We start from the raw sequence: 26310 nt of genomic DNA on the forward strand, positions 1-26310 counted from the left end.
GAGGAGTTGGTGACCAGATATGGTGTTGCGACTGCTAAACCAATAAAAGCTTGTGTATTTTCTCAATGTAAGAAAATCATTAGATAAAAATGGGATGTTCCAAAAGATGTCCAATTTAGCAGTGAGTTTAGGGAAGACTGGAAGAAAAGTCTAAGCCAGCAATATAAGATATCTTCTTTTTAAAATTCACGTGGTTGGTTGGCATTGTGATATGAACAGTTCAACTTTAAGATGCGCTGGGATCCTGGCAGCTCAGGGCAGGAAGACACCATCACCTAACAAAGAGCTTCTCAAAGGGTAAGATGGTAAGTGGGGAGAACTGACCTGACTGTCATAGATAAAGGTTGCCAGGTGTTCCAAGGTCCAGCGTTTAAACTCTGTGCAAGCACAGGCATGGTTCAGACAGTTGTTGGTGGCAGGAGGTCTCTTCCAGTGAGTAAAGCGTGATGGTGAGGGATCCCAGAGGTGGTCCAATGAGAAAGTCAGACAGATGCAGTCAGAATTTTGAGATCTACCCTTATGTAGCATAAGTTCTGCCAATGGTGGGAGAGGCACTCTATGCTTTAGCTATGAAGATACTTTCAATTTCCTGAATTTGTCATGCTCTCTGACCTTTAGATTTTTATTCATGCAGTTCTCTCTGCCTGGAATCTCCTCCAACAAAACCCTTTCCTTTTCTTGTCAAAGAACTTATCATGCCATTATAACCACCTGTTCATGTATCTATCTCCCTCACTAAATCATATGCACCATAAGAATGGGGCTTATCTATCTCATTTACCATTTTATCCCCAGTGTCTAGTACAATGCCTGACACATAGTTTCACATAAGTATTTGTTGAAGGAATAAACAAACTAAATAGAAAAAAGCTAGGGCAGGATCAAGCCAATGAGCTGGACTTTAGCTAACAACTAGAATTCAATGTTCTGGTTCCAGAGGAGAACTGGCATCTTGTTTGGAGGTAACTGAACAGCATTTGGGTAGATGGGGCCAACACTGAGGGAGTACTGTGATGATTCAAGGTACCCAAGATCCCAGGGAAGGTTATACATAGAAGGAGAATTATGAATCAGACTGGAATCTAGCCATAATGACTAGGATTCCTGAACACGGGAGAAATTAGACATAATTCTAGCCTCAGCTAATGGATGCCCCACCCCTGCAAAGGTGACCCATAATATGGCCTGCAAACGGGTCCTATCAGCAGGAAGAGACAGGCAGGAGAAAGGTGAGGACTGACAAGCAAAGAGAAGTTACGTAGAGAATTACAGCTGTTCCCTTTATCTAATTAGGCTGATATTTTAGAAAGCTAAAGAATGGGAGAATAAGAACCTATAATCAAACGATTTGGAGATCAATAATGAAGTATGATTTGTATGCAGACCCCAACAGATAATAAGATGATGCTTTTGTCATCCTGGCTTCACCGCTTACATCTGGCTAGTGAGCTTTGTGATCCTCAGTTCCCACATGTGCTAAGTGGCTTAATGTGTGGAAAGTGCCTAGTATAGGGCTTCATATACAATAAACTCAACAAGTGGTACTTATTGTAAATGTTGGCACGAGGACTCAAACTTACGTGGAAGGAATGTTGTTGCTCCTTTTGTCCATTCCCCTCTCCACCACCACACACACCTTCTCCAACACATACACGGTAGATTCTCTAAGGTTTTCTTTGAGTAAGGGAAAGACTAGTAACCCTCCACCAAGCACCCTAGAGCCATGTGCCTATGAGTAGATGTGCTGCACACTGAAACATTAACAACTGCCATCCGTATATGTAGTCCAACTCTGAAATTAGGAACAGGACATTGAGAAACATACATCACTATTTGCCAACTTTTTCTGGAAACCCCTCAAAAATAACAACACTTTTGGGGGCCAGCCTGGTGGCATCGTAGTGAAGTTCGTGCGCTCCACTTCAGCAGCCCATGGTTCTCCAGTTCAGATCTCAAGCCATGCTGTGGCAGGCGTCCCACATATAAAATAGAGGAAGATGGGCATGGATGTTAGCTCAGGGCCACTCTTCCTCAGCAAAAAGAGGAGGATTGGCAGTGGATGTTAACTCAGGGCTAATCTTCCTTTAAAAAAAAGACACTTCTCCCTTTAATTATATCAGGGTTCTTAATCTTGGCTGCACATTAGGCTACCTGGAATCCTTTTAAAAGAAGAATAATGCTCAGGTTCACCCCAGATCAATTGAATTAGAAACTCCTGGGAATAGGGCTTAAGCTTGGGTTGTTTGCTAAAGGTCCCAGGTGGTTCTAATGTGCTACTCCACATGTAGACCATGGACCACAGCACCGGTACCCCTTCGGAGTTTGTTTACAGTGCAGGATCTCAGGCCCCAGTCCAGACTGAGTCAGAATCAAAACTGAATCAGAATCTGCATTTAAAAGGGACCTCCCAGTGATTCGTAATCACGTTAAAGTTTGAGAAGTACTGGTAGCTATCCTCGATTCTCAACTCTGGCTACACAATATAATCATCCAGAGGACTTTTGAAAAATGTAGATGCTTGGGCTCTTTCCCTTGAGACTTTTATTTAATTGGTCTGAGGAGGACCTAGCAGGAATATTTTTGAAAAACCATCCCTGGGTGAATAAACTGTGCAGCCAGGGTTGAGAACCACAATGCTAGGTAGGTAATGCCTCAGCGATAGGCCGAATTCTCGGCAAGAAATGCCCTCACGAGGAGTGCTGTGAAAGATGAGGTTTAACGACGTTTCCCTTCTCTGCGATTACCTTAGAATTGGCACAAAGAACAAATTTGATCTATCTGGTATGGGGTGTTCTAGCTACGTGTTTTAGAAATATCTATTTCATAGTCTTTTTTATAAACATATATGTAAATTTGTACTTTTTATTTTCCTCTTTGTTATAACTATAGTTTATTAATGACTCGCTCGATTTGCATAATGATAATAACCAAACTGAAAAATGCTACTCTTAGGGACATGACTCTTCTCTAGTTTTACTCAATGGTAAACAATTGTAAATATTTATATTAAAACAAACATGGAGATATCATAGGGTAAAATACACATTTCTTGTGAATTTTAAAGATAAAACACAAAACTTCAAAGAAATTGTGTGCTTTTAGTGGAAACTTCAGGCTGTGCCCTGGACCTCCTAGCGGAATGCATTCATTCTCCCTCTGCCCTTGAGATTAGTTCAGAGGGAAAGTTTGAGGAGCACTGAACCAATGGAATCATTTGAAATGTGACACTCGTAATTGACTTGGTTTCAAATCCTTAGCAGTTGGAGTATTTTGGCTTATCTCAAATGCTAGAAATACTGTAGCATTTGTCACTTCAATCCCAGCCAAGGGTCAAATGCAGTATCACAAACAGAAGCTAAAATAAATTCTCAAAGTCGTTTTTGTGGTTGACTTAACTTTATTCACACAGTAGCTATAGGAGCTGACAAAGACTTGGTCTAACATTTCTTTCTTCTGGCAGGTTGATTTAGAGTTTGGTTGCAGACAGTGTGGGTTGAAGGGACGTGTGGTAAGACAGATCAGAGGCTTGTTACAATTCTACATCACCGGGAATCCAGTTTAATTTTAACCTTGTGGCTTGTCTAACATGTTTGCAGTAAGAGTTGGGGGAATAAATCTAATGCTCGCAGGCAAACGCTTGGGAGCCCTTGAGAGCAGCATCCTTAGAGAACACACAATCGATCCTAGCACTGGAGGCACCTCAGATATTGTGAGTGCAGGTCAGAAATGTCTTGGGGTGCCAGGAAAGGCATCCCATGACAGCGGTGAGGTCTCAGGGCATACAGCAGGCAGCTCTGGAGTGTTGCAGTCAATCCCAGGAGCGTGGCATGGCCTCTCACTACTGATAGGACCTCACAAGGAGCCACATAAGGAGAACTGTAATCAGGACAACGGTGAAGTTGAGAAACAGCTCCCGTCTCCACTCCATTCTCAGAGTGGCTGGGTGAGAATTGAAGGCGGACTTCTGAGGGCACACCAAAGACCTCCTGTTGTCCTCACCTCCTAACAGAAAACAGCAAAAAAAAATGGGGAGATTAGTGAGCATTTTTTTCTCAAAGGAAATAGAAGCATGGTGGAAGAGGTGAGTGTCATGGGCTGAATTGTGTCCCCCTCAAAATTTATACGTTGAAATCCTAACCCCAAGTATCTCAGAATGTGACTATATTTGGAGATAGGGTCTTTTAAGAGGTAATTCAGTTAAAACGAAGTCATTAAGATGGACCCTAATCAAATATGACAGGTGTCCTTATAAGAAGAGGATATTAAGATACAGTCATGTACAGAGGGAGGACCATGTGAAGACACAAGGAGAAGGCGGCCATCTGCAAGCCAAGGAGAGAGGCCTCAGAAGAAATCAACTCTGCCAACACCTTGATCTCGGATTTCTAGCCTCCAGACTATATTTGGACTAAGGCTGCAACTCTTCCCTGGGTGTCCAGCCTGCTAGCCTACTCTGCAGATTTTGGACTTGCCAGCCTCCACAATCACATGAGCCAATTCTATCTATCTAACTATCTATCTATCTATCTATCTATCCATCAATCATCTATCTACACAACACACACAGACACACATACACATATCCTATGGTTCTGTTTCCCTGAAGAGCCCTGACTAATAAAGAGAGCCTGACTTTTCTACTTGATGTCAAAAAGACCAACATAGTCAAGATTTTTTTCCTGTGATGATTGTATTGATGCTTTTGATAAAATACAAAATATTACACTTTTCTCTCTCCAAATTCTGTGTGTGTGTGCGTGTGTGTGTGTGTGTGCGCGCTTACTTTGTTAACTTAGAGTGCCAGCAAGCAAGGTCACCAAAACAGAAAAAATGTTATGGTTTAGTATTGTTCTTTCTTTGAATTGCATATAGAAGTAGGATACCATCATTTTTCAGGTTTTAGGCTGCTAGAGGACTTCATCTAACCCTCGTGAAAGCTTGAAGTAGTTCCAACAGCTGCTTGGCCTTTTTTATAAGCCCCGCATTGGGCACAGAGCCTTCTGGGGTCACCCAGAAGTCCCTCACATAACAGACACTTGGTCCAAAGAGCAAGTGTTAGCCTCATGAGTACTTCTATTTCAACAAAGGCTTGTGCCAGCTATTTTTAGTCAAGTCCAGGATGTGCCTAGATTGTAAACACTTCAAAGAGTAGGGATGGTATCTTTATAGTTCATACAGATAGTACACGCAGGAAATCATACTTTGAGAACATATGCAATATAGTCGATCGAACTATTATCTTCAGTGATGTGGCAGAATTGGCACTTCATGTATGCAAACCACATGAAATTAAAGATAAAATTTTAGATACTTAGGACAAAAGTCTACTATGGAGTGAAAAAGTTTAGGAGGAAAGAGTGTTTTTTCTAAGGGTGGGACTTCAGGGGGCAGAAAAGTTATTAGCAAGCTTTGGGCCTGAATGGTATTTTTAACCATCTAACCTGACTGAATTATTAATTGTAATTACTGTATTTGTTATATTATTAGTGAGCCAAATTACTACTTTTATAAACCAGCTGAATAATCATTTTTCTTATTATGTAATTGTTGGCATAACACGCAGCTTCAAATCAGACGGTGTCAACCAGTAGGTTGTCGAATCTTGGTTTAAAATATGGCTGATGATGATTGATTGATGTTTCATTTTCCTTTTAATCCTTATCCATCTTTTGACCCTCTGCATGAAGAATATAGTAAATTGCCAATGAACATCTTTACAAAGGGTTGCCTGAAGGAGAAAATAAACAGAAGAAAATAAACAGATAAGGGAAGTAGAGAGAATATGTAAGAATGTACACAGAGCAGAGGGGAACAGGAAGGTGATGATCCAGGCAAGAAGCCTGGAAGCAAAGGGATGAGAATCAAAGGCAGACTCCTTCTTAGGAATTTATTAATAAAATCAAATCCTGGTCCAAAAGCCCACGTATTTGGGTGAGTTCTGAAGAACTACAGAGATCGGCCAAAAATATGAGACCCTGTTTATAATGATCAAAACAACCCAATTCAGGGGGGTGCAAAATAACTGTCCCACCAAATTTGCTTGTTAGGTTATGCTCTTAAATAAAGGAAATCATAGATAGTGGCCCAAAGGAACATACTCGGAAAATGTTATTGACAACTGTGCACAGCTCCATCCATGGGACCTTCCAAACAACTCTGTGACCTTCACAACCACTCGGGCAAGTATTACTGCAATTTTGTTCTCTCTCAAGATTATAGCTGAGAAACCGACTTTTAGAGAGAGGTAGTTCATTAATGACACATAGCAAGTTAGAGGCAGGACTAGAACTGGCAGACTGGAACTAGTTGCTAGAATTGTGGTTACTCCATAGAAGTGATGACAAGAATGAGTTATTACTGCAATTAATGTCCCTGGCTAAAAAAATATATAAATTTTCAACCACTTTGGGAAAACTATTTGACACTTTTTATTAAGGTTGATAGTGCTCATTCCCATATTATCCAGCTATTTCACTTCTACTCTGGAAATTCAAGCACATATGCACCAGGATACACAGGCGAGAATGTTCACAGCAACATTTTCATAATATCCCCCAAGCTGGAAGCAACTCAAATGCTCATCAGCCGTAGAATGGATGATGAATTGTGGTATATGCATACATTTGAATGCTATAGAGCAAAGAAAACATGAACCAGAGCAACAAACAAGAAGATGGGCGGATCTCACAAATATAATTGTTGGGCAAAAGAAGAATTTACAAAAGAAACATAGAATATGATTCCATTTATACAAAGCCCAAAACAGGGAACTTAATCACACTGTTTAGGAATGCAGACATAGGGGGTAAAATTACAAGGAAAAGCAAGGACAAGATTCTCAACAATCAAGTTGGTGATTACCTCTGGTGGGGCAGAAGGCAGAGGTGATCAGGAACAGACTTCTGGGGTACTGGCAATGATCTGTTTCTTGACCTGGGTGATAGTTATACAGATGTTGCCTTATAATTATTGTTCAAACTCTATGCTTTATGCATCCTTCACATTTTCTTCTGTAGTCTCTGAATTGACAGGCTACCCATCATCACACTTCTTTATTTCCTACAGTTTACCTCTTACTATTTCTTGCACTTTGATAGTGAACTTAAATGTGTTGTTTTATATATTTTTAAATGAATAAAACACAAAGAGTTAAAGTTAGAATTTCTAATAAATCCAATTCAATCAACATATACACTAGCTGTAAGGGGCGAACTTTACTTTCACACACATTTATACCAAAGTTAGGCAGAAATTCAGATCAGCAAACATCCATTTTTCTGCCATTAATCCACAAAGACAATTTTGATGGCATTTTAAATCGTCCCCACAGTCAAGATCACACCATATGATCCGAAGTGATTGCCATATGGATGAAATAAAATCAAAAAAAGCTCTGAATAAATTGGTTAACATTGACTTTCTTTGAATGGAGACTTTGAGAAGATGGAAAACAGACTTTCTTCTCTGATATGAAAAAAAAAAACATTTAAGTAGGAAGGGAGAAAAATACATCCCATGAGGTGGAAAAAAGGAAAATACGAATCAACAGTATTCACTCTACATCTTAAGAAACATTGTGTACAATAGGCATTGTCCATTTCATTAAGAAATGTAAATATTCCTCTGCCTTTCTCGTTTTCAACTTGCATGCACGCGCACATACGCACACACACTGTATGCTATGCACGAAAATCCTGCCGTTACCTGAAGAGGGTCAGGGACACACCTGGCTGCAGCAGGCTTCTCCTCTCTCTCCAACTTGGGCTCCAACTCCTGCTCCTCTCCCGGGCTGTCTGGACTCCAGGGCTCTGGGCAGGGCCTAAAGTAGTCCAAGGGAGGTGGCAATCACTGTGATGTCACTGATGAAACATCTCAAAGGAACAACCTCCAAAGGTTTGAGGCTATTTGTGTTTAGGTGGACATGGAAATATGTTGGCCAAGACTCCGTTCCTTTGGCTGCCAATTTGTATTAACACACCTGGGACTTAAAATCTTCTCCTTCCAGTTGACTTTTGGTGCAATTGATGTGGGTTTTAAATTTATCTTTTACATCTTCATGAATATCTCTAACATGTGTTTAAAACATCATAAACCAAGAGTGATAGACCAATGTTAAGAAATAAATGCTGCATTTGGCTGTGAGACTGCATTTACACCCTTAGCATGTGAGGGTGTAAAAATGTGACTTCATTGTGCCACATATCTTTAACTATTTGAAATATAGACAGTGCTCTGCTTTGCACACATACAGCAAAACTACACACATACACACCAGAATTCAATGGGCATCTTTAGCTCCTTCAAAACTGACTTGAGTCCAAGCAGTGAAAATTATCTCCTCAGTCACCTGCTCCACATAACTTTCCAGTGTATGTTGCAAGTTTACACGTTAATATACAGTTTCATCTGAAACAGCTGTGGAAGCCATGGTTTATATATATCTCTGTCAGTAAACTAATACAGCAGTAAACTCATACAGCAAAACTCAGTCACTTGGATAGATTGAGGGTAGGAGAAATGGTCAAAACTAGTGAAGAATGTGAGTTATAGAGTATGTCTGAGAGAAATAGAATTCTGTAACTGTCAAACGTAAATACCAACTAAAACTGGACCGTTAAGATGAATTCATGATCAACATTCCAGATGTCTGAAGGTAAATGGGACCTCTACAGTGTTGAATTGGACTTGAAAGCACATCAATTAAGCACTTTAAACATGACCCCAGCAATTGTGTTTGATCAGCAGATCTTGGCATTATAGATAATAGAGCACTTCTCCCCTCTGAATTCCCAAGTAGGGTCAATCAAAACAATGCGTTCCCAGAAGGCATAAACAAACAAAATTCTCTATACAATTGTGTTCATAATCAAACATTTCCCCACCATTCTTCATATCCCAGAGGCATGACTAAAAGAAAGACTTTCCAAGCCATTTCTTCCTTTCAACATAAGCCCAAGGATGCGTGATCTTAACACAACATTCTGTTGCTGCATGCCTCGTAAAAAGACAGCTTGCTGAGTGACAGATAGTATATAATAATTATAGTGCCATCAAACATTGGCAGTTATTTGTTGCCATCTGGCAAACTCCTTGAACGTAGTCAGATTTCTGTCTTTTGCCTCTAAGTCCTTGCCAGATTGTTTCAAATGTTAGGAATGTTTTTCCACTCACCAAGCCACATCTGTCCCTTTTTTTAACCACTCGAAATTCTTTTTTGTCCAATTAAAGAGTTATATAATTATTGTAAAAAAAATTGAAAATATAAAAGTACAAAGAAAATCTAAATTACCTTTAATCTCACCACCCAAAAGGAAAAAAAATCTTTCTATTATTTTTTATTCATGTTTGAGGCTGCATAAACACAATCTAAAATTCCCAAGGTACTTTTAGTAAAGGAAACTTCTCCTTGAAAAACCTTTATCTTTTTTGATTCTTATAGAGTCCAATTACTCATGCCATGCCATGTGTTGGAACTGAGTTTATGGGACAAGAATTTATTTGGTACTTATCAGAATAGGAATTAGCTCCACAATATTTAAAATGTTAAATACATTTGGGAAGCGTAACATATCACAAAACAGCTCGCCAATACCGTTAATTTAGTCGAATTGGTCAATTTCAATGTAACTTGGAGGAAAAATCTTACTGTTTATTCATGAGTCAGTTCAATTTGTCTACTTGATTGTCCCATTTCAGTTTATCCAACATTACACCAGGGACTATCGTGCCCAGTACATTGACAAATTCCCAGATAGAAACTTCAGAAGCTTCTGCATAGTAGTGGTTTATCCTGTGATGTCATGAAAGAGTGGATTACACTGGGAATCTAGCTTGTCACTAGTTTGACCTAACCTTCTCCAGAAAAATATGCAAGCCTCCCAAAGACACCTGACAGCGATTCAAAGGCCTAAGGGAGAGTTTAACCCTGAGGACCTGCCCATCCATAAAAAAAAAATCAACACTGTTATCTCTCATTTAAGAAGTTGAGAATAACAAGATTTCAAACCTCAGTGCCAAAGTAAATTCATCCCTTTCAATTAACCTTACTTAATTCTGCTGATATTTTCTGTGAGCAATTCCCAAGACTTAACGGCATGCATTTCATATCAACTTTCTTTCAAAGTGTTGTCCTGCCATCAACAGGAGAACATGCTAATCTTTGAAATTATTTCTATGCCTGTTAATCTAAAATTTAGCCAAGGGCCAAAAATGTCAAGAAAACAACACTGACATTGATATTAGCATTGAAGCTCTAATTGGCATGTCTCTCTTCCAACCCCTGCCACCACCACATACATTCTTCAGTGTAAAATATTATAACTTTCGAGAATCAGTGCTGAGCTCTTGTGCCTGATTAGGAGCTAAGCTAATTTGCCTAATTTATTCCCCATTTCCATCCACTTTTTTACTCTGGGAAGTGAAAAGTGAAGACTTCATGTCAGTCCATGAACTCTACAGTCCATGACACAATGGGAGAACTCAGCAAGGCCTAATGAAAGGCGATAAGCTCTTAGCACATCACAGTAATGAGTATGATGATTATGGTGCCTTTCTTGCTTTCACATCTTCACATCCAGCTGGTCATGGAGCTGCTCAGAAAGAAAGAAAAAGCTCTCTGCTATTCATTTCATTATCCCAAACACAGGAGTACAAGCCTAGAAAAAGAGGAAACACTATTTCTTGAACCTCTCTCAATGTCCTTGAAAAACTGATGATTATTATCTGTATTCTTGACCACTTGTGGCACATGTGTGATTTTTGTGTCACTAACTGGATTTTCATTTCAAAGGCAGGGATAGTTTCTTATACTTCTTTTGTTTCTTTAGCTGTGCATTCGCTTCAGCAGTGAAGAATCACAATCGCTGCTCTAGCGTGTATAGCACAGGGCTCAGCTTGAACCTCCATCCCATCCCGTTGCCTCTGAGACCCAAGACATGTCTAATCACGCCTGGCAAATGTGAGTGGGAGAGGTTGAGGTCAACATCAGATCTATTCATAAAAGGACCTAGAAGCCACCTGGGAGAGAAAATTCCTCTGAAGGGAAGTGATCAAGAAGATACACGTTGTTTAGCAACAGGGAGAATACATAGTCACTCTGTTGCACATAACACAAATTCACTGTGTTACTCTAGGTCCTGTGAGAAGTGGATGCCAAGATGGGACCAAATGTGCAAAAGAAAAATGTGCTGGGGGAAATGCCTGCAAGAGAAAATATGGAGGGAGGGTAGAAACTGAGAGAGTCATCAAACAGCAAGAAAAAGAGGGAAAAAAGAAAGGGACGTTGGGTGGAAACATTTTAAACTGCAATTCGATTCTAAGGAAAGTTTGACAAGGCTACTAGGAAACCTCAAATCAAAGTCTCCTGTCAGAGATGTCCCACGTCTCCCAGGGATGAATTGACCCGCATATTCCTTCCATGCTGAATCACTGACCAGGAGCAGCCCAGGGGAACTGTGGCCTCAGCAGACGTGATGATGATTTCAAGGCACAGCAGCTGGGTCCATCTCAATTATGAAGCGGTTGCATGTGAGAGACACATTCTCATGGCCACCACACGTCCCTACTACCCATCCTACTCCCCTCCAGCTTGACATCTGGCTCCTAGGAGGAGCGAGAGCTACGGATAAAAATTCTGTGACTCTAACAGTCAACCTCAACAGTGTGTAACAGAGAGAGAGAGAGAGATTCTCCCTCTACCTGTGCCATCTCATGGACCTCAGTGCATCCATGGAACCAGCCATGTAATGTCCTTCCACTAAAGTGTCACAGAGCCTGGCAGAAGCAGCAATACTTATCATGACTCACTTGCAGTTTATATCAAGCTGTGCAGGCCTTAGTAGCAGATAGAAGCAGAGAGGAGCTTGAACTAAACAGCAAGAAAATGGCAGGCACTATGTGGTAGCTAACAGCACTTGTGCATGGGCACATGTCAACTACCCTCTGAAGCTGCTGGAAATAATCAAGAGGAACATTACAGGGGCATGCAGTCTTGCATAATAGGTGGGAGCAAGAGCCAGAAAAATACATATTAGTCCTGTTTATAATAACCCATTTTAAGTTCTGGATTGGTGAGGTGACACCTGTTACCATCATTTGACTTGGAACCAATCAAATTCCTCTTCTCTGGACCAAGTATATTTCTGCTCTATAATAAGATTCTGCAAGCAGACAGCTTTCTCTCAGCACATTAAACATAGCTACTGGGGGAAAAAAAAGAAGCAGCTAAAAATGTGTTTACTACTAGGCTAATACCATCTGCCCTTAGATTTCAGATTGGCTTTGTGAGTTTTCTGATGGGAAATAAGAATTCAGCATTCTTTTGATATGCTGTTACTGAACCATTCAGGGAGATTCTAGCCAGACACGCCCACTTGAAACATTCTGTTCCTTCGTGAATTTGATCAAGGATATTTTCACTGAATCGCTTTTGAGAATCTGTCAGTCAGAGTAACAACTGTAGTTTCAGCAAGAATAATAAGGATCAGACAGAATTGCTTGTTGTTCTCTGTGAACGAGTTCATTTGGCTTTAGCCTTTGGCTATTAAAGCAGAAAGAACATAGTCATGAAGAATCATGAAAATCTCTCTCTGCTCTCTGCGAAGATAATGGAAAACCGAAGTGCCCAGCTGCAGTAATGTGGAAGAAGATTAGCCAGATGCAAGTTACAGGCTAGGTTTCCTTTCGGATGAGGGATGTACTATATCTCAGGGCAATTGACTACTTCTTCTTCTGGGGAGTAACCTAACCTTTTACACTTTTACAGTAAGTGAACGTGGAGTTGCCAGGGGCTAGTATTCCGAGAATTTGGGCAGCTTATCTGGGAGAGGTGGTTCAGGCCTACTCTCTTTACCTTGCGTTTTGCTGGTTCTTGCCCCCATTTGCCAGTGTAGAACAGAAAAGGAGGCCTCTATACCTCAGGCCAATTATATCTGTGTCTTCATGGGGGTACATGTTTTGTGCTAATGAAAGTCCAAAAAGCTAACATTTTCTTCCTCTTCTCCCATGCTATCCCTCTTTTGCTATTGTGATAGCATTCAGCAGGCACTTAACATGTCAACCATTTCCAATGAGTACCAACGCGAGCACAAGACATCCCTGCCACTTTCTTCATGGACAATCGCATCTGCTTGCCTTGGCTATCATCCACGCCTACAAGATATACAAGATATATTTCCTCAGCAGCCATCACAGCTTTTGACCATTGGAGGTACCAAAGTTACACTTGCCTCTAGAGCAAAATGAGGAGTGGGGGTGAGGAAGTGTGCCTCTTCCTGTGTGTTACACCCTGTTGAGGAGTACCAAAGGGACACTTCCTTGCTCTCACTCCAGTGTCTTCCCAGACATGAGTTCATGGGGAAGTCCAGCTAGGGAATACATAGAGGTAATAGGCATCTTGTTTTCTCAGATTCACTTCTTCCCTTCCACCGCTAAAATTTGATGCTACACCAAACTTTCCTTCCCTTAGAATAAATTCTCTCTCAGCAGGTGGCTAAGTTCCCAGGGCACAGCAACTTCTATCAGGTCTTCTCCATCAGTACCTGTGACGTGGTGACATATCTTGGAATGCAGCATTAGACACAGCTTAGGCTCAAGCTGAGACCCTACCACATCAGTGTCCTTGCACAGAGACTGTAGCATATCATGCTACCAATTAGCTTTCCACTGAGATCAGAGCAGAAATTGGCTTCTCTGCACTCCAGATAGAAAGCATACTATTTTTTTTAACTTTTTATTAAGATTATGATAGTTTACAACCTTGTGAAATTTCAGTTGTACATTATTGTTAGTCATGTTGTAGGTGCACCACTTCACCCTTTGTGCCCTCCCCCCACCTCCCCTTTCCCCTGGTAACCACCAATCAGTTCTCTTTGTCTCTATGTTTAACTTCCACCTATGAGTGGAGTCATACAGAGTTCGTCTTTCTCTGTCTGGCTTATTTCACTTAACATAATACCTTCAAGGTCCATCCATGGTGTTGGGAATGGGACGATTTTGTCTTTTTTATGGCTGAGTAGTATTCCATTGTATATATATACCATATCTTCTTTATCCAATCATCAGTTGATGGGCATTTAGGTTGCTTCCACGTCTTAGCTATTGTAAATAATGTTGCAATGAACATAGGGGTGCATGGGACTTTTGGAATTGCTGATTTCAAGTTCTTTGGATTGATACCCAGTAGTGGGATGGCTGGGTCATAAGGTATTTCTATTTTTAATTTTTTGAGAAATCTCCATACTGTTTTCCATAGTGGCTGCACCAGTTTGCCTTCCCACCAACAGTGTACGAGGGTTCCTTTTTCTCCACAACCTCTCCAACATTTGTCACTTTTTGTTTTGGTTATTTTAGAAAGCATACTATTTCTTATTTCAGTGGTTTCCTGTAGATCCCAGATTAAACTCAAAGTCTTCAGCTCCAGAGGCAAGGCCCTACCATGATCTAGCTTCTAAACTCGCTATCCTTGTCTGTAGCAATCCCAAACTTGCAGTTCTCGCCATGTGTGCATATGTCATCCCTTTTGATTATACCATAACATCCTTTATCCCTTCCTTCAACCCTTCCCACCTTTGTTTGACGATTAACAACAGTACTTGATTCAAGCGTCACATTCCCTGCTCCTTAAGGCTGGGGTAGATGGACCTCTGACCTACGTAGCCACACACACTACTGATTTCACTGTGTTGTCATCGTTGACCTTCTTGTCCATCTCTCGTCCTTAAGAACTCAACCCTGTAGACCCAGCGCCTAGTCGTATAGTGCACACAATGCAGTGGGCTCTGCTTAAAAGTTTGTTGAATAAATATTTGTGGGAATGTAAAGTGATTAATTAATTAATAACTGTTCAGCTCTGGGGAGTCCTGGGCAAATGAATATTTTAAAAATAAAATGCTCTAATCTGTCATCAATTTGCACGAGAAAAGATAGTGATGTTTATAAGACCTGTAATAATTTGAACTACTCAGGATTTCTTGATCTAAGAATAGTACCTTCTAGGCTTCCTACCACTGAGCAGGTCTGACAGCTGTTTTATGCTTTAAAAAGATGATTTTTCTCTGCTGTTGAAGTTGAACAGCAAACAATGTAATTTGCTGTAGATTGTTTTTATGAGAAAATTTAAAAATTTACAAATGTAAAAAATAATTTAAATATTCCTACCACACAAGATTAACAATTCTTAATATCTTTGTCATGTTGCTTCATACCTTTTTTTTTTAATAAGAGAATTAAAATATTATAGATGAAGTTGAAGTCCCGTTGAAGCACCATTCTCCGTTCTGTGCTCCTAATCTCTCCAGAGGAAGCAGTTGCTGTGAGTCTGGCGTGAAATCCAAGTTCTATAATTAACCCTTTCAGATTTGGCATTCAGACTACGCCAGCCTCATAGGTAGGTTTCCCACTTTCTTTCTTCTCTAAAAATAGACATTAAATAGATACGGTTTTTTTTAAGATTTGCAACAACTGGTCCATTAAACTATAAGGGCCTGGTGACCTTCTTGGAGTGTCAGAGGAAATTTTTGGCTACTGATTTCATGATTTTTCATGGTCATAGGTCCTATTTAATAGGTTTTCTATTTCTTCTTAACTCAGTTCTGGTAATTTATTATATTACTAGAAAATTTCCCTTTAATCTTTTGTAATTCTATCAGTATCATTTTTCATTATATTCTCCTAGATTTTTCCATTTCTCTTATCTATTGTTATGCTCTTCCCCTTTTTAGAACTTTTTAACCACATGATAATAGAAGAAATAATATAACAAGCTCCAAATTTTAGCTATTATGAATATTTTGACAGTCTTGTTACATTTATCCTTATCCCTCTCACTTTTCTTTTATTTCCTTTCCTTCTTACTTTCTTTCCTTCTTTCCTACTTTTTCTAGAATACTTTAATGGAAATCCCAGAAATCATGATCATTTCATATGCATCTTTAATTGATAACTTGAGTTTCTTTTTTTTTTCACAGCCACCATATCATTACTATACCTAGTAAAATTAACAAGAATTCTTGATTTATTTCTTGTTTCTTGTTGAATTAGTGTCCCCTTTTCTAGGTCTTTTTGTTCCTAACATTATTTACTTTTGCTTTCTTTTTTTTTCCCTTCTTAGCATGTTTTGCTGTTTTATTAATCTGTTTTCTATTTAATTAAGGTCTCCTTTAACATTTACTACTCACTTCTGTCTGCTTTCTTTGAGCTTATTCTTTGTCGTGTTTCTAGCTTCTTTATTTAAGTGCCTGGGATATTTTTTTTCTTTCCTTCTGTCTTCTTTTCAAATATATGCACTTGAGGCTATAAATCGCCTAAATTCTAATTCAGCCGCTCTCTGTATGTTGCAATATGATAACACCCTTGGTATGAGTCTGCTTTAAAGACTTTATCTTTCTCATCAGAATTTCTTCTTTAACCACAAATTATTTTGAAGTGAGTTTTCAGTTTGATTTGATTTCAAATATATGGATATTTTGGTTCTTTTTTATTGTTTATGTCCAATTTTATTTAATAATTGATGTGAATTCTCCTAATTTTAAGAGATTTTCTTCGAAGTCTAATAGAAAAGTTCATGTAACTTTTTTGGGTGTGCTTAAAAAGAATCTATATTCTCTGATTATTAAAAATATTATTTAATATATATCTGTTGGATCAAACTTGCTCTTTGTATTTCTGAAATCCCCAATACCCTTACCAATTTTTATCTTTTTACTCTGTCTATTTCTGAGCGACATCTGTTAAAAATCTAGCAGGGTCCCATGGTACCTGTGGGTTTGCATTTCTTTTCTTATAATTCTGAATTTTTTAATTTATATACTTTGAGTCTTTCTTGTTATATTATTACATTTCTGGTGAGATTTTTACCTTTTTAAGGATGTTTTTCTCCTTGTCCCTCTTAATGTTTTTAATTTTATATTCTACATTTTCTGGTTTAACTAATGTTGTACTAGCTGTCTTTTGATTAGTATTTGTCTGATTACTTTTAAATCTCTTCATTTTTGGCATTTCTATATAATTTTGTTTTATATGTGTCTCTCTAAACTGCACATAGCTAAATTTTTAAAATTTAATCTGAGTGTATATCTTTGAATGGGTGGGTTCTTTATTTATATTTATGAGATTGTTCTGAAATATTTCTAACATCTTACTTTACATTTTCCATATTTTTCCTCCTTATTATTTTTTCCTTCCTGCCTAGTCTCATAAAGCTGTTTTGTTTCTGTTTTTCTCTTTATTGACTTAGAATTTGTGTATTCTATTTCCATTCTTTGAAAGATTAACTCAATAATCAAATATCAATTTTTTTTTTTTTTTGAGGAAGATTAGCCCTGAGCTAACATCTGCCAATCCTCCTCTTTTTCTGAGGAAGGCTGGCCCTGAGCTAACGTCCGTGCCCATCTTCCTCTGCTTTATATGTGGGACGCCTACCACAGCATGGCTTGCCAAGCGGTGACATGTCTGCACTCGGGATCCTCACCGGCAAACCCTGGGCCGCTGAAGCAGAACATGCGCACTTAACTGCTGCACCACCGGGCCAGCCCCTCAAAAGTAAATGTTTAAACATACATTTTCTATTAAAATCTAAACTTACTCAGAATCTCTATCTTCCTTCTAAATAAGAAAAGGATATTAGCACCTCTCATTCCCTTTGATGTCCTCTAATATCCATGTAATTATTGTTCAGATCCTTAGTTCTCTATTATTATTGTCATTATTATTATTTATACAATCAACATTTATTTATTTTATGGCAGTAGCACTTTACAACATTATATAAATTTCGGGTGTACATCATTATATTTAGATTTCTGTGTAAATTACATCATGTTCACCACCCAAAGACTAATTACAATCCATCACCATATACATGTGCCTAATCACTCCCTTTGCCATCCTCCCTCCCCATTTCTGCTGTGGTAAACACCAATACAGTCTCTGTCTCTATGTGTTTGTTTGTTGTTGTTTTTGTCTTCTATTCATGAGTGAGACCACATGGTATTTGACTTTCTCCCTCTGACTTATTTCACTTAGCATAATACCCTCAAGGTCCATCCATGTTGTCACAAATGGCCAGATTTCATCATTTCTTATGGCTGAGTAGTGTTTCACTGTGTATATATAGCACATCTTCTTTATCCGTTGATGCCTTGATGGACATGCAGGTTGCTTCCAAGTCTTGGCTATTGTGAATAATGCTGCGATGAACATAAGGGTGCATGTATCTGTATGCATTTGTGTTTTCAAGTTCTTTGGATAAATACTCAGCAGAGGAATAGCTGGATCGTATGTTAGTTCTATTCTTAATTTTTTGAGGAATCTCCATGCTGTTTTCCATAGTGGAGGCACCAGTTTGCATTCCCACCAGCAGTGTATGAAAGTTCTCTTTTCTCCACATCCTCCCCAACACTGGTTGATTCCTGTCTTGTTAATTATAGCCATTCTGACAGGCTTGAGGCCATATCTCACTGTAGTTCTGATTTGCATTTCCCCGATAATTAGTGATGTTGAACATCTTTTCATGTGCCTGTTGGCCATCTGTATATCTTCTTTGGAGAAATGTCCATTCAGATATTTTGCCCATTTTTTAATTGGGTTGTTAGTTTTTTTTGTTGTTGAGATGTATGAATTCTTTACATGTTTTGGAGATTAACCCCTTATCAGATATATGGTTTGCAAATATCTTCTCCCAATTGTCAGGTTGTCCTTTCATTCTGTTGGTCATTTCCTTTGCTGTGCAGAAGCTTTTTAGTTTGATGTAGTCTCATTTGTTTATTTTTTCTATTGTTTTCCTTGCCTGGTCAGACATGGTACTTGAAAATATGCTCCTAAGACCAATGTCAAGGAGCATACCGCCTATGTTTTCTTCTAGAAGTTTCATGATTTCAGGTCTTACACTCAAGTCTATAATCCATTTTTGAATTAATTTTTGTGTATGGTGTAAGATAATGGTCTATGTTCATTCTTTTGCATGTGGCTGTCCATTTTTCCCAACACCATTTATTGAAGAGACTTTCCCTTCTCCATTGTATGTTCTTGGCTCCATTGTCGAAAATTAACTCTTCATAGATGTGTAGGTTTATTTCTGGGCTCTTGATTCTGTTCCCCTGATCTGTGTGTCTGTTTTTGTGCCAATACCATGCTGTTTTGATTACTATAGCTTTAGAGTTATCAATATACTTTTCAGATTTATTGGCACACTCAGAATTCTTGCATCACAATTCTTCCTTCTGGGTTCACTTTTCTTCTTGCTGAAATTCATCTTTCAATAGTTCTTTCAATAAGCCTTTGTGTATGGTAAGCTTTCTTAGTCCTCAAATAGCTAAAAATGTGATTTCTTTAAATCTCCCTTTTAATTTTTCTGAGTATTAATTTTTATGTTTACATTTATTTTCTCAGAGCTTTTTTTTTTTTTACAATTTCAATGTAACATTTATTCCAGTTGCACAAATGATGACCTCTCTCAGTACTTTCAAGCAATAACTGCATTGTTTTCTGGCGTCTGTTGCTATGGCTGAGGAGTCTGCTACTGATCTGGTTGATATATCACTGTAGATAATCTGTACTTTCTCTTTAGTGACTTCTGCAATTTCAACTTTTTTTTAATGCTCTGCATCCCATTCTGTCTTCCATATGTCTCAAATTTGCTTTCATTTTTCACCTCTCTTTACCTTTGCATCCTGGGAAATTTCTTCTGTTCTATCTTCCAATTCATTAATTCTTTCTTTGACTTTTTCAAAATTATTATATAGCCCATCCATTATATTTTTAAATTTCATGACTATATTTTATTTCCTAGATTTTCAATAGTTTCATTTTTATATCTGACGCTTTTGCTTTCATAAACTCCTAATCTTGTTTTATGAATGATAACTTTGCCTTTTGGGAATTGTTTTATTTTTCTCTTTTTTTACAGTTTTAAACTTTAAGGCCCTTCCAGAGTATTCTGTTAGCTCTCTTTCTTTGGTTATGAATTTTCTTATTTATGGATTCTGTTGACTATTCTTCATGACTCCGAGTGTCCCCATGTTCTTTTTGTTTGAGGGATAATCTTTGGTGAAGGGTTTCCCCTATATTTGGCCTGTATGTAGGGCAGAGTTAGCTACCTCACCCTTGCCTTACCGGTTGTGTGGCCTCAAAACAAGTCACATACTCCCATTTTGCCTTGGGATTCCCCTCTATTCAGGTGGCACAATTACTAATGTATATACATCCACCGTATATATAGTACAAGCTCAAATTCCAGTCTCACACAGAAACCTGTTTCGGCTACCAGGCATGAGCCGAAGTAGGTTTTGGATGAGTAGGTGCATTTATTTCCCTATTTTTAAACACATGACATGGGTGATATTTGAGAGCAAAGAAAATAGCCCTTGTCTCTTATACTGAAGAAGAAAACTTGATCTCCATCCTCATCATGACTGGGGCATGTTTAGCCCTTGATCCCATGAAGGCATTGTAGTCCTTGTCCTGTTTCCAATCCCAGCTTCCTGAGGACCATGTGTCTTCAGGCCCTGCTTATCTCTGTAGTTTCCCTCTCTGCATTTGTCCATGGGAGTTTTTTCAACCATTTTTTAATGTGATTATATGTATTATTTAATATCATCTCTCATTCCTATGTATTTAGAACAGAGGTGGAGAGCTCTGCATGTACTCATTCTGTCATGCTGACTCAGAAATTTTGCTTCTATTTTTTAAATAAATTATTACTGAAGTAAACAACAAAAACTAAAATTTTATGAACTTAAAAATCAAGAAACTTGAACCTGATTCCCTGATCCTGAGGTAAGAGGGTAGATGAATCATTTCTATCAATTTCTCTCACTATGCTTGAAATCATTGTATGAAAAATTGTGATAATAACTGTCATCGTAGTGCCATCTGATAGTTTCAAAGTATGTAGCATCTTCAAAGCACATGAGACTCACAAAATTCCTAGATGAATAAATATAGGTAGTATTATTATTTCCATTTCTCAAATGAGGAAAAATAAATGAGCAACACAACTCATTAAATGGTCAACCCCAGAGGTAGTCTTACCTCTTATACATGAAAGCAATATTTATGGTCTCTCAAGATATATATTCCAGATCAAGTGCTCATTTCACTAGATAAATGATTCCCAAACTTTTAGAAAATATTTATCAACAAAATGCATGCTGACAGAATGTTTTAATAGCTTTAAACGAATTCATATTACATTAAATTCTATAGCATCAACAAATATTTGAAAAACAGTAGTGAATGTTAGATATTTAGTCCATAGGCTGTGCTTGGTATGAATAAGAATTCACAAACCTTGGTGATAGCTCCATAGCACCCAGGTATTGATCCAATCTACATCCTTCATGGAACATCCTCAGTGCCTTAAAGTTTTGTCAGTAATGTTACATAATGACACTCTACCTGAACTTCTCAAAGAATTAGAGAAGTCCTGATATAATTTGACCATGATGGGCTCGAAAATGAATCATTTAATGGGAAAATATATATCTATCTGTAAATATATATATGTATATGTGTTTATATATAACTCCTATTGACCTTCTTATAATTCCCAGAAAGTAAATAAAACTAAGATGAAAAGAAGAAAAATTAAATTTTACAGTAAGGAAGATAAGACAGAATATTCAATCTACCATCCCTTTTCTAAGGCTGATAAATCTTCAACTCTACTAATTATTAAAACATGTTATAGAAATTTCTCTTTTCCTTGAAGCCTGCCCCTGAACTCATTACAGAAAGGAAGATCTTACTGATAAAGGCCAGTACTTCCTTTTGTGAATATATTATATGGTTATCAGAGATTTGAAATACCATCTGGCTGTCATATTTTTAAGCCTACTTATAGAATAAATCTTCACAGGCAATTTGGCTGCAGTAAAATATAATGACTAGCTAGAACTATCTCCACACAAACTTTTTAATCAAATGGATAACTCACTTCTCTCTTTAAGATTAAGCAGAGATAAAGTATATTTGTTATTATTCATTACAACTAGCATTATTTTATTTGAATAAAATTAATTTTTCTGATTATAAGAGTAACATGCAAATTGTGGAAAAACAGAGAAATGCTAGGAGGAAAAAATTAAGTAGAAAATAGCCATATTAGCCACTATTAACAATTTGTCACTTACCTTTCAGTTTTCTATACATTTACGCTTTTCATATCTGAGAGCATAATGTCATATACTCAAGAACAAATGAACAGAGAGATGCTACAGGAAAAAAACCTGACTTAGCAACTTAACAATGATCATCTCCATGGAGTCCCTGTGGAGGGGCTGGGGCTTGGCGGGGGCGGGGCAGATGGGAAGGATTTTTCACTTCTTGGTTTAATCACTTCTAAACGATTTGTATGGTTTCCTAAAAAGAAAAAAATTAAATTCAGTAATAAAACTATATAATGGGAACTAAATGGAAAAACGCTGTTCTCTTTATATTTAACCTTATTTATAATATTCTTACTGCCCTAAATTGTAGAAGCTGCGAGTTGAAAGATTATTTTGTCCAATTTCTATGTTATAGATGAGGAAATTAAGGCCAAAAGAAGTTAAATGACTTGACAGCAAGGTCACATCTCTAATCTCTTGAACTTATATTAATCCCTTGGATGAGTTAATATTAATTTACTTTGAATAGTTAAAAGGCATGTGCATTTTATTGATCCACTCTGACGTTAGTCTGGATTTGGCGTAAGCAGTATTCTCAGTCATTAAGAGCTTTTCCCAACAGACTAATCTGAAGTAATTCTCCCTTATTATTCTCTTTCATAGCATTCTGTTCTTTCCGTTTATAGCACTTACCATAAATTTTAATTATATATTTTCCTGTGCTTATTTACTGTTTCTCTTCCACCACACTCGAAAATCCTCAAAGGCTAGCCTTACATGTGTTCTGTTCTCTCTTATATACATACCTAGTACTAGCACCCTGCCTGGTATGTAATGAGTACTCAACAACATGCAGTCAGAAGGTCATGAACTCATTTCCTGTAGTTTCTCTTTGCTGACTGTCCTTTCATGGGCACCCAGGTTACCTCAACTTATTGAGCGCTTACTATGTTCTAGACTTTAGACAATGTAAGAAGCATATCGTGTAGGTATATGTACTTTAACCTCATAAATTAGCTATATTATTATCTCTATTGTACAGATGAAAAAGACTGAGGCTGGGAGAGGTTAGGTAAACGTCAAAAGGTCAGAAACCCAACAAGTGGCAGACACAGGATTCAATCTCAGGTTTAATTCCAGGGTCTAAGCTCTGAACCCTTATGCTATCTGGCTACTAATTTCCTGACTTCAACTGATGTTCAAGATTCAGTAATGGGAATAGAATCTCTTTAGCCTCAATTTAAAAGTTTTCCTGGCTTCTGGGTTAAGACAGCAGATTGAACATATGCATCTAATTTTACTCCTTCTCCAAACCCTACTAAAATGACAGGAGAGGTTTTTTTTAAGGCACAAAGCCATAAGGATGAAGAGAATTGAAGAGGAGAAAGCAGCAAATAAATTTTGGAAGCAGTAGTGCTAAAGGACAGGTGTAACCGATTAAGCAAAGCTATGAAAGCTGAATCCTAAACTGTTCGTAGGGAAAGCCAAGAGACAATATGATTTATACTGTACAGATTGGTGGCAGCGGGGAGGAAGAGTGGGGTGGCTAAACTAAAGAGAAGTCGTTGAGAGCTTTTCAAGAAGTTGTTAGGTCCCAAGATTCCTCCCTACCCCCAACCTTGGCACAGCCAACAACCACCCTTTGCCCACCTAAGCAGAAGACTAGAGTTTTATTCCCTGGAGAGAGTCTCTGGACTGAGAAAGCACAGGCACAGTTAAAGCTAGAAGCATCCTACTGAAAGGGGGGATTTAAATAAATGTACATCTGGATGGTGAGCCCATCTCCTACTCTACCTCTCTTCCCCTACTCAGGTTCCAGAAGAGTGGAAGCTAAGCCTTCACATTAAACTGTGGGCAGAAGATTGGAAAAGCCTTCTCTGAGGAATCTGAGCAGCCCAAGGAGAAAGGATACTGACATTGGAATTCCCCTGATGGAAAGGCCTCAACAGCTCATCTTACAGAGAAGTGCACAATCAACAAGCCTCACTCATGTACTCAGAGGGTCTTAGCAGGTTTAGTCCTACATACTTAAATATTAGCAGAAAACATGGAAGTTAGAGGCCAAGATGAACAGAAGAAAAGCAACTTGAAGGGAAGTTATACAAGGGGAAGAAAACATGAAAAGAAGAGGGAATTAGACTGGTTTCCAACTTCTCATCAGCAACATTGGACACTAGAAGGTAATGGAGAAATTACTTCAAAATTCTGTAGAAAATCTATAACTGAGAATTCAGTTCCCAATCAACTATCAATCAAGTGAAAGAGTAAAATAAAGATAGTTTCAGACTTTCCCAGAACAATTCTCAGATATTCTCAGAAACAATTCACCTCCTATAAATTCAGCCCCAGATGGTATACTCCACCAAAATGAGGGAGCTCCCCTTGAAAGAAGAAGTGGTATCCAAGAGACAAGAAAGGCCAAGGGAATACCAAGATAATCGTGAGTGGACGTCTCAAAGTGACATCTGTGTAGCTGGAATAAAGGGCAACTAATCCACACTGAAGTAGGTCAGATGGCCATGAGAGAGGCCTTTAGGAAAATGCAAACCACTAGGAAACCTGATGCATCTGAACATCTTGAAAGGAGATTTAGAGAATCAGCAGGGTTAGGGGATGATTAAGTGATAAATATTAGAAAAGCAAGCAAAGAAACAAACAAAAAGATGACAACTCTTAACCTCAAGAAAAATTAAATTTTGTGCAGAAAATGAAAAGTAGTCATAGTTTATTACATGGCTCAACTATGGATACCATTTCGATAACTCTAACGTAAACAATGAATATTGAGCTAAAGAAAATTAAAATATAACTCTATTGGGACATGGAGAGAGGAGAAGCGAAGAGAAATAAGTTCTTTCTACCATAGTGAGAGGTCAATATAATGCTTAAAATGTGTAAACTCAAGGAGTAATACAACCACATTATTTAAAAATATGTAAGTAAACATGAAATGAATCAATGCTTTTGTGAAATCACGTTTTGTGAAGATGGTTGCCTTGGGGGTGGGGGGAGGATAATGGGAGTTAGTTAAGACTGCCACTGCGTATTGTAAAGCTGTGAGTCACTTTACACTATTGTATCTATAACTTAAAAAATTAAAACCAACATTTTAAAAAATGTAAATAAATGTTTTTGAATGGTAAAATATATTCATACTCAATCCTCTGTCTCTCAAATTATAAACCTATGCCAGCCTCTGCAGACAATTAGCTGGAGAAAAGGGCTTGTTTTAAATACCAAGTTGACTTACTCTGATTAATCAGTAGAACCCAATTAGACAACAAAGAAGAACTTTTCCTTTCTAGTTCTCTACATAAATAGGTCCAAAACTTACTAGAAATGGAAATTCCAGTTTTGTCATGAAAGAACCCCTTTAAGGATTTATCTTTCACCCCGTGAAACCGTGTATTTCTTTCTACTGGTCTTCTCCATAAAAGTTCCACATAATGGTGTGTGTTGACTTATGAGACTTCTTCCAGCCTTTATTCCATGTATATTTTTTCTTACCTTCTTATTTCCCTTGGCAAGTGCCTGTGTTAATATTTGACCCACGCAAAGGGTGTTCAGCCAAAGATAGTCCTCAGTCAAATGGTGGCCTGAGACAGATGGTGAGGCCCAGCCAGTGCCTTAGGGAACTCAGATTACATTTCCAAGGTGTTCTCATGTGACAGCTGTGTGCCTTTGATCACAACACTGAGAAACACAAACCCTCATGTCCTCCTCAGTCCAAAAACAGCCAGGACCCTGTTCTTTTGGATCAAGGAAAGGCATGCCAACTGTTCCATAGGACTTTGTATGCAGTAAATACCCACGTTCTCAGCTCTGCAGAGACACGGGATTACATGGGTCAGACGAAGGGGGACCTCTGTGGGGAGTAGGGAGGGAATCCAGGGGGACTGTTTGCCTTTGTGTCTGCTCTACCCTTAGCCCCTGCAATAGTGCTTGGCACATGGTAGGAGTTCAGTAAATATTTGTTGAATAAATTGTTGAATAAATATGCCGCAGCTCTGTCTGGCATGCCCTTTACTTAGGTTGACATGTTCCTGCTCATCCTTCAAGATCCAGTTCATCTGTCTCTTGTAGACCTTTCTTTGACCCACTCAAACTCTTTCCTCTCTACATATCTGCACACTGAACAGATTTCTGTTGCCTGCTCTTATAGCATAGCATTGCAGTCTGTACTCTCCTACAAGACTTTTAATTCCTT

At 38.3% G+C, this 26310-nt stretch overlaps 1 protein-coding gene and 1 long non-coding RNA gene across 3 annotated transcripts in view; one reads left to right on the top strand and one right to left on the bottom strand.

Annotated features, from left to right (window-relative positions):
- Positions 1-25250, top strand: part of LOC103563949 (uncharacterized) — a 45547-nt gene extending 20297 nt beyond the window's left edge. Inside the window, exons 1-3 of one of the 2 annotated variants that reach the window (XR_547979.2) lie at positions 12081-12762; positions 13032-13207; positions 23916-25250. This is a non-coding gene — a long non-coding RNA (uncharacterized lncRNA). Of the gene's footprint in view, positions 1-12080; positions 12763-13031; positions 13208-23915 lie in introns of those variants that run through there. The other variant, XR_011541340.1, reaches the window with a different exon arrangement.
- Positions 3378-7856, bottom strand: SLN (sarcolipin; the record flags this gene model as incomplete). The annotated part of the gene is made up of 3 exons (XM_008539432.1): positions 3378-4002; positions 6862-6933; positions 7727-7856. Coding segments are annotated over 3 exons (366 nt in total), but the record flags the coding sequence as incomplete, so codon positions are not given.
- Positions 25251-26310: the final 1060 nt, after the last annotated feature.

The sequence above is a fragment of the Equus przewalskii genome, chromosome 6 (assembly GCF_037783145.1).
Source record: "Equus przewalskii isolate Varuska chromosome 6, EquPr2, whole genome shotgun sequence".
NCBI lineage: Eukaryota > Metazoa > Chordata > Mammalia > Perissodactyla > Equidae > Equus > Equus przewalskii.